The sequence below is a fragment of the Toxotes jaculatrix genome, chromosome 16, assembly GCF_017976425.1.
Source record: "Toxotes jaculatrix isolate fToxJac2 chromosome 16, fToxJac2.pri, whole genome shotgun sequence".
Taxonomy (NCBI): domain Eukaryota; kingdom Metazoa; phylum Chordata; class Actinopteri; family Toxotidae; genus Toxotes; species Toxotes jaculatrix.
In genome coordinates this window covers 23065373-23078921 of record NC_054409.1, presented here as the reverse complement: position 1 = coordinate 23078921, position 13549 = coordinate 23065373, and the positions used below count along the sequence as shown (strand labels likewise).

General features: G+C 43.7%; 1 protein-coding gene across 3 annotated transcripts in view; it reads left to right on the top strand.

Moving 5' to 3' along the window:
• The window catches only part of pde8b (phosphodiesterase 8B), a 38469-nt gene extending 26405 nt beyond the window's left edge, over positions 1-12064 (top strand). For all 3 annotated transcript variants that reach the window (XM_041059200.1, XM_041059199.1, XM_041059201.1), the window contains exons 14-22: positions 1069-1233; positions 2125-2170; positions 2912-3041; positions 3527-3725; positions 5239-5456; positions 5554-5692; positions 6795-6962; positions 7163-7292; positions 9470-12064. In XM_041059200.1, the coding sequence (XP_040915134.1) occupies positions 1069-1233; positions 2125-2170; positions 2912-3041; positions 3527-3725; positions 5239-5456; positions 5554-5692; positions 6795-6962; positions 7163-7292; positions 9470-9579 (1305 nt within the window). In that variant the 3' untranslated portion in view covers positions 9580-12064. The remainder of the gene's footprint in view (positions 1-1068; positions 1234-2124; positions 2171-2911; positions 3042-3526; positions 3726-5238; positions 5457-5553; positions 5693-6794; positions 6963-7162; positions 7293-9469) is intronic.
• The last annotated feature ends 1485 nt before the right edge of the window (positions 12065-13549 follow it).

The window sequence follows — 13549 nt, the reverse complement described above, 5'->3', positions numbered from 1 at the left end:
CACTCAGAGCTCATTCAGCAGTCATCAGGTTTCACATGTTGGATTTCCATTACCAGCCTGTTATGCACACAGTTTCACTGCAGGACATGAGATCTGTCTGTTCAAAGCCTCAAATCATTTTTTAAGTGTATTTTACTTTATTATCCCGACACCACAAATCCATCCAGTGTCCATTACAACTGTTTTCACTGCCTTAATGTTGTTTGACTGTGCCAGTAATGGAGCAAATTCGCAGACATAACAACTAACATGATATCCTATTAGTGAGAAGATGTGTCACCGATGAACATCTTTTCATACTTGAAAATATTTGAAAAAGTCCTGCTAATAGGAAGCTGCAGAAGACACATTAACAAAAGCATAACCTCCACTCAACCCCACTCTCTGGGATGTCGGCGCGACTCCGTTGACACGGTTAGTTTCAGTACATTGTGCAGGATTGTGCGGACACTTGAAATTGGGTGAAACTAAATATTCAGCTTCCTTAATTTGCAGTAAAAGAAGCATCTCATTGTTTCTGTGCACTCTAGGAAGCTACATTTCTTAGAATTGTTTACAGCATGGATGATACCGTTGTTGCGTGTCTTTGGAGTCATTGTTCCGCGGCATTATTCACAGTTCATGTCGTCAGCATCAGGGGACTCGTTGCCGCGTGTATTTTTGAAACGTCACATTTTAATGGAAACATTCAGACGTGTTTTCACGACCCTGCTGTTGTGATGCACAGGGCTACGGGAGGAGACGCTGTGAGCAACAATAAACCCAGGTCTGGCTGTAGGCTGGGTCATAATTTGATAATATACAGTATACAGTATGTCACATCATCTCACTCTGCCTCCTGCTGCCGGTCCTGTGATGTTCTTGTGTGTTCGAGAAGCAACTTTATTTAGATGTTTTGCCCCAGTCAAGATTTCTCCAGCGTCACATGCACATCTCCATGACACATGCACAAAGAAAGGAGCACTCTGTTATGGCATGTCTCGCAGAGGGCTCTTTGTGCATTTGCTTGTATGTAGTGTCTGTTTTGAAACAGAATGGGGACTTTTCTTTTTCCCCTTCCTTCCCCAGGTAATAAACATCATCAATGCGGCCCAGGAGAGCAGTCCGGTAACAGTAGCTGAGGCTCTGGATCGTGTGTTGGAGATCCTGAGAACCACCGAGCTCTACTCCCCTCAGCTCGCATCCAAAGAAGATGACCCCCACACCAACGACCTGGTTGGGGGGCTCATGAGTGTAAGAGGCAGTGTTGATATTTACTGTGTGCTCTTTAAGTCCATAAGCATAGAAGCCTGAACCACTTTATAAGGAAAGGTTAGAGAAACGGTCTGTTTTAATCTCTTATCTTTGCATGTGACATTTAACGTGCATTCTTGTCAAACAAAGACATTTTTGGCTCCCAAACTCAAATCAAATCTATATTTTCAGAGTGCCAACAGAGTCCTTGTTTATTTTATTTTTTTAACATTTGCTGAATAAACCCAACCATGAGGTGAGTCACTGGACACAGATGTTTGTCTGTTCTGAAAGTAGGTTTTGCCACAAAGCTCCATTGTTGTCAAAGAACTATCAAAAACACATCAGTGACTCACACTGTTGTACTGGGTGACATGCTCCTTCTTTACCATGAACACACACAGCGTAGTTTATTTAACATACACGGTCCTTCTGCCGGAAATACTCACTGGAGCACCAAATGTGTGTTAATCCGCAGCTGAAAATAGTCCCCACAAATCTGCTATTTACACCAGTTGCGTAACATTTCTTAGAAACTACAGTGCCCAGCTATTTTCAGAAATTACTGAGCCTTTCAAAAAAACATACAATTACACATTTGTGAGGTTTTTTTTTTTTTTAATTTGTCCTCAGAAGAAACAAATGGGCTTGTGGCTAAGAGTCACAGACAGGCTGGGGAAGTGGAAAAGTAGTAAGAGATGGACTGTTACCGTTGGGTTTGGTGTCTTTGTGGGACAATTTAACATAAGGGGGAAAAAAAACAATCCTTGTTTTCCCATTCCTGCTGATAGTAAATATCTGTCATTTGCAGGAATGTTTTATTGCATACATTAAAAAACTACTGTAATTTTATATTTGTAATTAACTGAACTGTTTCTTTCGTATCTCCAGGATGGGCTGAGAAGACTCTCTGGGAATGAATACGTGTTCTGCAAAAGTAAGTTTTAAAGAACCAGTGAATTATCACATTATGCCACAGGCTAACAGGAAAGTGCGGAAGGCCAGATACATTACATGGGCAGCACTCTGACAATGACAGGTTCACACTCTACAAGATGACTCAGACAAGCCAAACAGCATTCGGTTAATGTTAGAGATAAGAGCAGGTAGGTGTACAGACATTTTAGCCTTTGGCCCTCACCATCACAGAGATTATGGAACACGAGGTCTGCTGCCTGAAGTGAAATCTCATGAATAAACATTAAGGCGGTTATTGTCACGATGAAAGCTTCACAATGTTCTTTTAGCTTTCTGAAGAGTGGATTCTTCCATCTGAGTTTGTTATGTAACCCCATTATGATGATTAAAGTCACAAGAGCTCCTGACTGAGAGAAGATCTAAATCGAGGGTCTGTTATCGAAGAAACTGTCTTCTTTTTCATCAAGACATCAACAGTATCCTCAAGTCAGAGCTGCAGCTCCGTCAGCTCTCATTCAATTATTTATACAATCTTATCACACACCATCTTTCTACCACAGCCTCAAAGCACCAAATGTACAAAGTGAGACACTCGGCCAGTGTGTTTGCACATGTGTATAGATATTAGAGAGCCGAGATTGGTACAGTCGTTCAGTATTTATCTGTCAAACCCCGCACAGAGCTGCCTCTTGGTTTGCCCCCTTTTATGGTCAAATCACCTCTAACTGTGAATGTGTGTGCGTGTGTTTCTATCTGACAGATATGAGCCAAAGCCAGCTGGCCATCCCAGTCACTCTGAATGACGTGCCCCCATCCATCGCCGAGATGCTGAATGATGAGGAGCGCTGGGAGTTCAACATCCTGGAGCTGGAGGCAGCTACACACAAGAGGTAACGAGGAGGAAGAAACTGAAAGAAGGAAGCAAAGTGAGGGGAAAGACCCGGTAAAGGCAGTATACTACGTGGAGTAAAACCTTTCATTTAGTTATCGCTCAGGCAATTATTTGATTGTTACATAATTTTTTAAATTGGCAGTTGAGATCTTCCTACCTTCAAAAAATTGGATAAATCTCATATGTTCTCAGATTTTTGTCGCAACCATTAAAGTAAAAAGTTTGAGATTATGGAAAATGTGCTAAATAAAAGATTACGGCAACTCTGATGTCAGTTAATGATCCAGCTGATTTGGGGTAAAGGGGTAAAGATCTACATCTCATACATCATGAGTAAAAATGAGACTTTAAAGTAGATGAGGATGCAAGAAGAAGGGATAAAGATACTACGGAAGTCCTGGGTAAAGTTGAGGAAAACGCTGATTTGCTGCTTAAACGTGTGCTGTCCTTTCACCCAGTCCTGTGTGTGACCTCCCCCCGCAGACCGCTGACTTACCTCGGGCTGAAGATCTTCACGAGCTTCGGAGTGTGCGAGTTCCTGAACTGCTCGGAGGCCACGCTGCGCTCCTGGCTGCAGCTCATCGAGGCCAGCTACCACTCCTCCAACTCTTACCACAACTCCACACACGCCGCAGACGTGCTGCACGCTACTGCCTACTTCCTGCGCAAAGAGAGAGTCAAGGTTAGAGGAGAATAGAATAGAATAGAATAGAATAGAATACATTTGTCACTGCACAAAGAAACAGCGAAATTAAAAGTGCTGTCTATTTAAGTGCTTAATACCGGTACATCATTCCAGTCAAACCCTTCAAGACATAATAAAATAATTTCGCACACGTTTGAAATTGTAGAACTCCTGCACCTTCACACATTTTGATTCACCCATTGTGAATCTACATGAACATGAAAGTTATGTATAACGAGTCAGACTAGTGCGGACTAGATAGACCGAGAGAGAGAGAGAACTATGACCTGGATGAATGAAAACATTCACAGACATGTATAACAAGGACCTGAAGACATGTAACTGCAGATAAAGAGGTAAAACTTTTGTCTCGATTATATAAAAGAGGGATACCTCCCCTGTTCCTTCTGATTTTGTGCTGCATAAATGAAACTGACCTGATTTGCCCTACACGGCTTTTATCTAATAAAACACATGCAGAACATTGCTTACATAACACAAGATTCTGGATCATGCACACTAACAAGACACTAAACACAAAAATAAACAAAAATAACCCTGGCTTCTGCAAATTCCACTTTCGGTTGCTGGACATGTGCTTGTTTGGAAAACAATAAAATTGATTTGCAAGAGATTCAGAAGGCATTTGTAAACAACACTGAAATAGTGGACGGATTAAAGTCAGAGAAAACATTTGTTAGCCACTGCATCTGAACTATCACAGCAAGGTGTGTTCTATACCAGCGGTCCCCAACTTCTTTTGCGCCACGGACCGGCCTTTAAGGTGTGGCGGACAAATACAACACAATAAAATGATACGATCGGCACAAAAACTGGTATTTTGTAAATATAATGATAAAAGAATGCTTTGTCTCCAAGTGGCGAAGCAGTTTTTAAGGCTTCATTGCCTCATTAGAGAGCCGGTCGCCGCACTTTATGCAGAGCGGGGTTGGTGCGTGGGAACAACCTGTCGCAATAAATCCATATTTCGTGTGATGTAGGTAAGACATGTGACCGAGGCAAGCATCAAGAGTGAGTCAAAAATAAAACATCGTTCAGAATCAGATAATAAATAAAACGGGAATAGTGTAAGTTATGCATTCGTTCTGTGCGGCCCGGTACCAATTGACCCACGGACCGGTGCCGGTCCCCTGCCCGGGGGTTGGGGACCACTGTTCTATATGACAAGATGGCTGAGATACAATAAAGGAGTCTCATTCATTCTAAAGTCCTAAATAATAGCTGATAAAAACACATGCTGTAGTTTATTTAAATGAGCTGTAGCAAAATGTCAAAGAGTTAATACCCACTGCAAAGATTATGTGCCAGCTGGTGTAAGTTGAACCTACTTTATTGGCACTGTCATCTCAAAACAAGCCCAACAGTCAACAGTACGTGTTTATGATAATCCACCAAACCATTTGTTAACAATATATCCACTAAACCAACAAGCTGTGGTGCAGTGCAGTCCAGGACTGACATCACCCTCTGTCACTCCTGTCTGTTTCAGAGCAGCCTAGACCAGCTGGACGAGGTGGCGGCGTTGATAGCGGCCACGGTGCACGATGTGGACCACCCGGGCAGGACCAACTCCTTCCTGTGCAACGCTGGTAGTGAATTGGCGATCCTCTACAACGACACTGCCGTGCTGGAGAGCCACCACGCCGCCCTCGCCTTCCAGCTCACTGTCCGGGACAGCAAGAGCAACATCTTTAAGAACATCGACAGGTCTGTGAGCAGGAGTCAGTGGCGCTTCGTTTTCCCTGTTGCTCAGCTGCAGCCGTCCATTGGTGTACTGATCCAAAGCCGTCTCTGTCCTCTTCAGGAATCAGTTCCGGACACTGCGACAGGCCATCATTGACATGGTGCTGGCCACAGAGATGACCAGACACTTTGAGCACGTCAGCAAGTTTGTCAACAGCATCAACAAGCCAATGGCTGCCATAGAAGAGACCAGCACAAGTGTAAGTGTCGGTGGGCCTTCTCCCAGAAAGAGCAGAAAAGATGGTGACACTTTCATTTGCGCATTTTTTTTTTTAAATTTACGAACAATTTCTTGAAAGGTTGGTGGAAAGAAGGAACATCTACCTGTAGATGTACCTGTACCAGTCCTTTAGTGTAGTGTAATAGTGGAGCGCGCGTTGCGATGCCGGGGCGCGCGCGCGTGTGAGCCCGGCATCGCACCTCTGAGACGGAGATAATGAGATAAACGAAAGTCATCTGAAAGCTAAGAGAAGGAAATATTACGAAGCGTATATAGCGCTTGGCTTCACTGTGACTACGGTGGGAGTAAAGAGTAAAGACCGGTGTGTTTATTATCTTATCGCGGCGGCGGCGGGGGGGGGGGGGGGGGGGCAGAAATGTTTTCTTCTTTCTGGGGGGTGTAACAGAAAATAATTGAGAAGCGCTGCTGTAGGGGAAGCTCCAGGATTATCAGTTTTTAGTTGTGTTGATTTCCAGGGTAAACTGTAAACTAACCTGTAGACAAAGTTCACATTTGTCAGGCCGGCCTGCTGTGCGCTGACTGAAGGACTGTATGGTACAGGAGCTTATAGCAATGAATTAACTGTCTCTAGTTTACCTAGTTAGTACCAAATTATACATTTCTTTCTAAGAAACTTTCAATGAAAGTATTAGAAATGTACAAACATGTAAAGGTTAAGTGTAACTGAGAGGACAGACTGTGGGACGCACGGATCCACATTTTTCACTTCCAATCCCAACCCCGTACCGATACTATTCCAATACCAGAGCTCTGTTTGCTATATATATATGCTATATATAATAATACTATTATTATAATTATTGTTGATTTTATATGATGCTGTAATAAATCTTCTCTACAGGCAAAGAATGTCAGAAATCCTGTTAACGGTCAATATTTATTAAATTCCAGAGATACCCATAAAGGGTAACCTTGTTGTAGACTACCCCTCTCCGGATGGTCGGAGGTCGCGACTGAGCTTCCGCCCCCCAAACTATATGCAAACAGACCAGCAGCACGTACTGAAACTGTGCGTGTATTATTGTTCTGTACGCTCAGATGCTTTATGTCTTTTCCAACAGAGCATAAACAGTGACTGCGAGGGTCAGGCTAACTTCAGGAACTCTCCAGAGAACCGCCTGCTGATAAAGAGGATGCTGATCAAGTGTGCAGATGTGGCAAACCCCTGCAGGCCGCTGGAGCTCTGCATCGAGTGGGCTGGGCGGATCTCAGAGGAGTACTTCGCACAGGTGAGTGGACAGCACTAATACAGCGGCAGTTTGATGGAACCGTGCAGCTACAGGCTGCGAACCCCCGGACAGTCCTGTTCATCTGTTCATCATTTTCATCGTCTCACTCCTCAGAATTCAGCTCATTTCCAAGCTGCAGATTTAACTTAAACGTGCGTTTATCTTCACTTCAGCGCGATCTGTGTGTGTTTGACCTGCAGACAGACGAGGAGAAGAGACAGGGGCTGCCCGTGGTGATGCCAGTGTTCGACAGGAACACCTGCAGCGTGCCCAAATCTCAGATCTCCTTTATAGACTACTTCATCACGGATATGTTTGACGCCTGGGATGGTAAGAACAATGCTTCCTGCTGTGCACTCTGCAGTGTGTTTGCATGCCTCTCCTTTGCTTTTCTGCATTTGAAGAGTGTTTAAGTTATTTCCTCGTTGATGTTAATTCCAAGTTCCTGAAATAAAGCCACACACGTATTTACCATGAGGTCTGATTATATTAGTAAAAGGTCAGGGTCACATTCATAGTTTCTGTTAAACAGGTGCTGCAGCTGCACTGCTTTACAAGCTGAAATGTTTACTTGAAGACACTAAGTCCCTGTTGATCCAGAGGAAGTGATCTGCTTCTGCTCCGGTCGTTGCCCTGATCAGCTGCCAAATTTAGGCTGGAGCCACTCGCTAATCACCTTCCTCACAGGCCCCTCCCTGGACACACCTAGTGGCATTTGTGTTTCTGGTTGACTAACCTCTGAACTTATATAGACTGACTGAAACAAAATGGCAGTTTTATTTCTTCATTCTTCCTCAGACAGATTTGTACGATAGGAAATTCCAGGAACGCGGTGAGGAGGAGGAGTGAAGGGAAGCAGGAAGGGATAGCGTGGTTCTCGTAGCTCCTCATTCCCACTGAATTTCCCCTTTAGTTTAATCTTCCCAAGAGGGAACTTGTTTACTGTCAACACGGCTCTGATGTCACGGAAAGATTCCAAATTCCGGTGGGACGGAGAGAAACTGTGAGGGCGTCAGGGGAGGGGAAGTTGGGAAAAGAGTAGAGGGGGTGGGGGTGTACGATCGCTCGGTTTTTGGGGGGAGGGAACGTCTCTTACACATAAACACAAAAACACACATGCAGCCGATTTCAGTTCACCGGGGTCACCGTCGGGTCAGCGCGGGGGTCACTGTCGGTTCCAGAGACGCAGAGTGGGTCGCCAGCAGGCCGGAAACGAGGATGTAAATAACAAGGGCTGAATGGGTCATCACACACTCTGAGAACACACACTCTGCAGTGTGTGTGTGTGTGTGTGTGTGTGTGTGTGTGTGTGTGTGTGTGTGTGTGTGTGTGTGCGTGTGTGTGTGGCAGCGAGGCAGAGAGACCTTTCAGCCCCCGCAGTCCTTTTATATGGGAGCTACATTACAAAGTGTACATAACATTAGCCACTGTACATGAACTAACCACACACACACCTCCCTGCCTCATCGTCTGTGTGGAATGATAACAGGGAGAGAGCGGTGGCAGGTGTGTCTGCTCCGTTGACATTTCGCTGGAGGTGTTTTGGTTTGTTTCCTGAAGGATTTTCATTCGGCCTTGAAGGATACGGTCACCTCAAAAATAATAGCATCATACAGCATGTCCCTTTGTGCACTGATAGTGACCAAAGCTGCATTCCCACCGTCTGCACTGTACATCAAGAGTTCCCTTCATAAAGTTATTTCAGTGGAGTTGAAGAGGAGAGAGCTCCAAGAATGTTCTTTTTAGAGTGGTTCAAAGTTTGTAGGTGTCCCGATTAAAGAACATGCCAGACATCCAGTTCAATTAGTCCATTTATTTCTGTGCATCCTTCAATGTGTGTGAATGAGCGTGAACGTGAGTGAACGAGTGAGTGGTCTGAAACAATACATAATGAACCGTAAGTATAACGTGCAATACAGTTCAATATTTAAATTGATGTAAATACAAAAACATGTGCAAGCACTGTAAACATAAACGAAACGTCAGCGTTACGAACAACAATAACAACATATAGCCTCTTACGGCTCATAGGCTAACTTAGCCGTTAGCAACAGGCTACTAAGCAATGAGAATGACTCCTGATGCGGACATTACACGCACCTTTAAGCAGGTACGCACTAAAACACTAGAGGGACAGACATTGGAGGTTGACAGGCAACGCCGCTAACTTAAAACAGCCGCACAGGCAAAGGAAGAAAAATCTAGCGTCGGTATTTCGCTGTACGCCCGCGATCGAGGTGCATTCACGGTCAATCGGTAAATTACAACTTCAGATGCATTCAATGAAAAAGGGAAAGTTAAATGAACTAAGAGTACAAATAGAACAACTGCATGTAAATGGGATTTCTAACAGGAGTAGTTCAGTTAAATAAAACCTGCAGTCTGTGTTTAGTTCAGGTGAAGTTAATGATGTTACGGTCTATCGTCGATCGTTTGATGATTATCCGTGTCCATTTTTTTCTTTCTTTCTTTAACCCGTCTCAATTTTCCTCTGTGTCTCCTCGCAGCCTTTGCCAGCCTGCCCGGTCTCATGGAGCATCTGTCGGAGAACTACAAGTACTGGAAGAGCTTGGACGAGATGAAGTGTAAGAGCCTGCGGCCTCCCCCTCCTTCCTGACCGGTTCCTAGTCGCCTCGTCTCATCCATCGCTCCGAGCAGGGTAGGACAGTGAACGCAGCCCTGCGGTGGAACAGTTAGTCTCATCAGCTGTGACTCTGTGCCCTCCCAGGTGCCCACCCCCACCACACCACCTGAACCGGGCCCGAACGCGGGCAGCCGGGGACTCTGAGAGCAGACATCACTGACTGCTGAACACGGAGACGCCGTTTCCACCTCAAATCACAGCCTCTTTTCTTGTGTGGCTCTAGCTGGAGGTGGCGTTCTGCCAGTGGAGAACAGGTTGTCATTTGAGGCCCCCCGTCGACGCTCAGTCGCCACTTTACGGCCCGGTAAATTATTCCTAATAGCACCTCTATGAAACTGTGTGGAACCCATGGCTTCACCTGACAATCTGTACCATACAGTGTAACACACCACAAACCTGCACTTTAGCTGATCAGGACATTTTCATTTTGCTTTATTTGCTTTTACGGTTAATTTTCTTTAACCGAATCTTGCTGTTCGCCGTCTGTCCGTCTGCTTTGCTGTAAAAGAAACGTGGTGAATGAGACGGTGACCAAAGCTGCAGGTACTGACTGAAAATAAGGACCTAAAGAGATTCTGTTCATGCTTGCTGATGAACGTGTGTGCACTCAAAGGTTCATTTTAAAATTGCCAACTTGTGAAGGTGCTCAGCTGGAATTATTAACACACGCTTTGACTTGTGTCTGGGACCAAATTCTTACCAGTCAGAGGTCCCAGTCCCCGCTGATCCAGTTTCCTACAGCTTATTGGAAGTATTTCAGAGATTCAGAGACAGCTAGCGCACCAGCCAGCGCACAGGCTTTCTAAATGCCCAGCCCCATACACAGAGGCGGCATCAGAGAAGGGCTGATTCTGTGACCGCTGCAGGATTTAAAGATCATGTAGCTACATAACGGGAGGTGCGATATTTCACCCAGAAATCTGCTGTTATGGTCGTTCCTTCTGCGCCGTGGTCTTTCTGTGCACTGTGAAATCAGCCAGTGGAGATCTTTGTCAAGCCTGTGCGTCAGAACAAATGGAGGAACAGAGTTGCACATTGCACACTGCTCTGTGACACTAACTGTAGATATATGCACGGTGCACACATCTTTGAAGTCTTTGTACGTACTTGTGTCTGAGGCAGAAACGCACCTCACGGCAGCCTGACAGCTGTGTGAAGGAGCAGCAGATCCATGTTTGGATACAGCCGCTGCAGAGCCAGCGTCTGCCTGCTGCCCCCTAACACTAATCAGCTCCGGCTCTCCCACATGGTTTTTGTTAAACAGATTTTATTTCAAACCTTGCAGCCATTTGGCTCTTAGGGAGAAATTTTGTTGCACACGATTTTCAAATTATTTGCATTCAAAGCATCAGACATGGCCATCGGATCGTGAGACTTCTGTGATGTGTCTGCCCTCTGGTGGGTAGATGGGGTCGTTGCAGACGCCTCCAGCTTATCAGTATCAACCTTATTGAACCACAATTTCAGGGACAGCTATACAGCAGTAAGAACAGATAAGCATATTGTTAGAATGGATGTGCCGTGGCCTTTTCCCTTATGAAGTATATTAACCAGACTGACGTGATGAATAACTAAAATAGTCCAATAAAATAAATCAAAAGGAGACAGAGTGAAATGAAATATAAAGAGTACTAGTAGTGATTCCCCTTTTCGTCTCCAGGCTTGTTTACCTTCCGCCCCCCCCCCTTCACTGAGTCTAATGATCCGTATGTTTTCTCTACGGTTCCTGCTCTCAGTGTCGTTAGCTCGCTCTGTTAGCACCATGGCTTTCTTTTCGAGTTCTGTGACTTTGTTTTCCAGAGAGCTGGTACGATCCTCACCGTCGAGGGTGGACCGTAAACTCGGCAAACTTGAGCTCCGTGAGAGCGCCGATCTTTTCAGTAACAGTGTCAGCCACGATGCTAGCCATGCCGAGTGGGTGACCTCCCCCCCCCCCCCCCCCCCCCCCCCCCAGACGTTTAATTAATTCCTGTATTTATCAGAGCACTTTTATTTTAAATGTTTACCATATGAAGGTGTAACAGCATTGAAAAGCACGACTGCCACATCTGAAATCGGTATATAAATGAAGAGTATTGGATTTGCAGATATCCGTAAACTACCCGAGCTGCTTTGGTAAAATCGTGTAATTCCATTACTGTCCATCAGCGGTCGTTGTCTCAAGGCTCCATTTAAATGATGGTCATGATGTGAGACAGGACATGTTGCTGTGTGTGTACAGTGTGTGTGTGAGAGTTAATCCAGGAAACGCACATCGCAGTATTAACCAAAGGCACAGAGAGCTCTTTACAGGTGCCTTATTCTTTGGTCATCTTTACAGAAACAAGTATTTTTTGGTTGAAATAGTTCCTCCTCCTCAAAAAAAAAAAAAAACAAAAAAAAAAAAAAAAAAAAACACAAGAGGAAAGCCATACATGTTTAAGATATATATATATATATATATATATATATATGTATATGTATATGACAATGGGTTTGTTGCATTATGGTCTGTGCTACAGTTTTGAGTTGACTTGGTGAGTCAGTGTTAACAGTTCTGTCACGATGGTCCTGACGTTTTATCATTTCTTTTGTACAACTGAGGTTTAAAGACGTAAGACTCGATCAATCAGGTGCAGTTGGCTCAAATGTGAATTTCCCTAATTGTTTCGTCAGCTATGGTTTCAGTTCACTTTAAAAAGACAGAGCTGGTCACGTCCACGTTCAGTGTATTCACCATGATGTAGTATTTTATTGATGATCAAGGTCTTAATCAACGCCTTAATCTTGTCTCACTGTTTAGGTCTGCTATTGTTGCAATACACTGTAAACTACCTAACTGCTGTTCTTGTAAATACTCAGCCAATGCATCGGTCAGCCCACAACGTTAAAAGCAGTTACAGGTTGTAATGTTGTGGCTGATCGGTGTATTTCATTTTTGCTTTGCATTTTACGAAATTTGCATATGTAACTTTTGTTTTTGCTGTTATATATTGCAGGGGTGATTTCCAAAAATCTCTAAAACAAGGTTTTAATTTCTACTATATTTTTTTTTTACAGTGACTTGAATTGTGGCTCCACCTCTGACTGTTTCATGACTGCTATCACTGATCATGAGAAGATATTTTTGCTAGATTTCTACTCACAGAGACAATTTAAATATTTCAGACTTACACGTCATACGAACATGCCTTTTCTGTGAGCAGCAATGACTGGAATGTAATGATATAAATTAGATCAGATGACAGCCAGTCGCTTAACGCCTCGCTTTGAGTGTGCTGAGGCAGAACCAGATTGTATATCTGCTTGTTATGTAATGATAAGCCTTCATCACTTACAGTGATTCCTATTTCCTGTCCTTCATCTCTGACACCGATGGCCGTGGCTGTGACAACATGCCAATTCTGTGTTTTGTATAATTCATGAACGGAACAATAATTAGAAAGTGGTAATGTTATATACGGTACAAATTATTTTTGAAGGAAGAAAAATCATCATGATTGGCCAATGATAACTGTAAAGTGTGTTTTGAAAGATGTTACTGCCTCATGCATAGTAGTAACTTAAGCTTTCAATCAGTCACTTAAAATCTACCATGTTTGAAAAATGTAATGCATTTTGCTTTCTCTGGATTATGATGTCTTATTTTGATGTTCCCTGTCAAACACAAAAATGTATTGTGAGAGACAATTAAAGCATTCTTTAAATATGAGCTTGGTATGTGAATGGCAGCAGGAAGTTTAGAGGAATATTTTGACATTTTGGGAAATTACTAAAATATGACTTTTTTAGCCAATTTTGATGCCTTACTATACTATGACATTTTTTATGACATTTTGAGGTGAAAATTTTTTTTGACTTTTTTTGGCCGATTTTGACACCTTACTATACTATGACATTTTTTATGACTTTTTGAGGTCAAAAAAAAAATTGACTTTTTTTGCCCGATTTTGACGCCTTACTA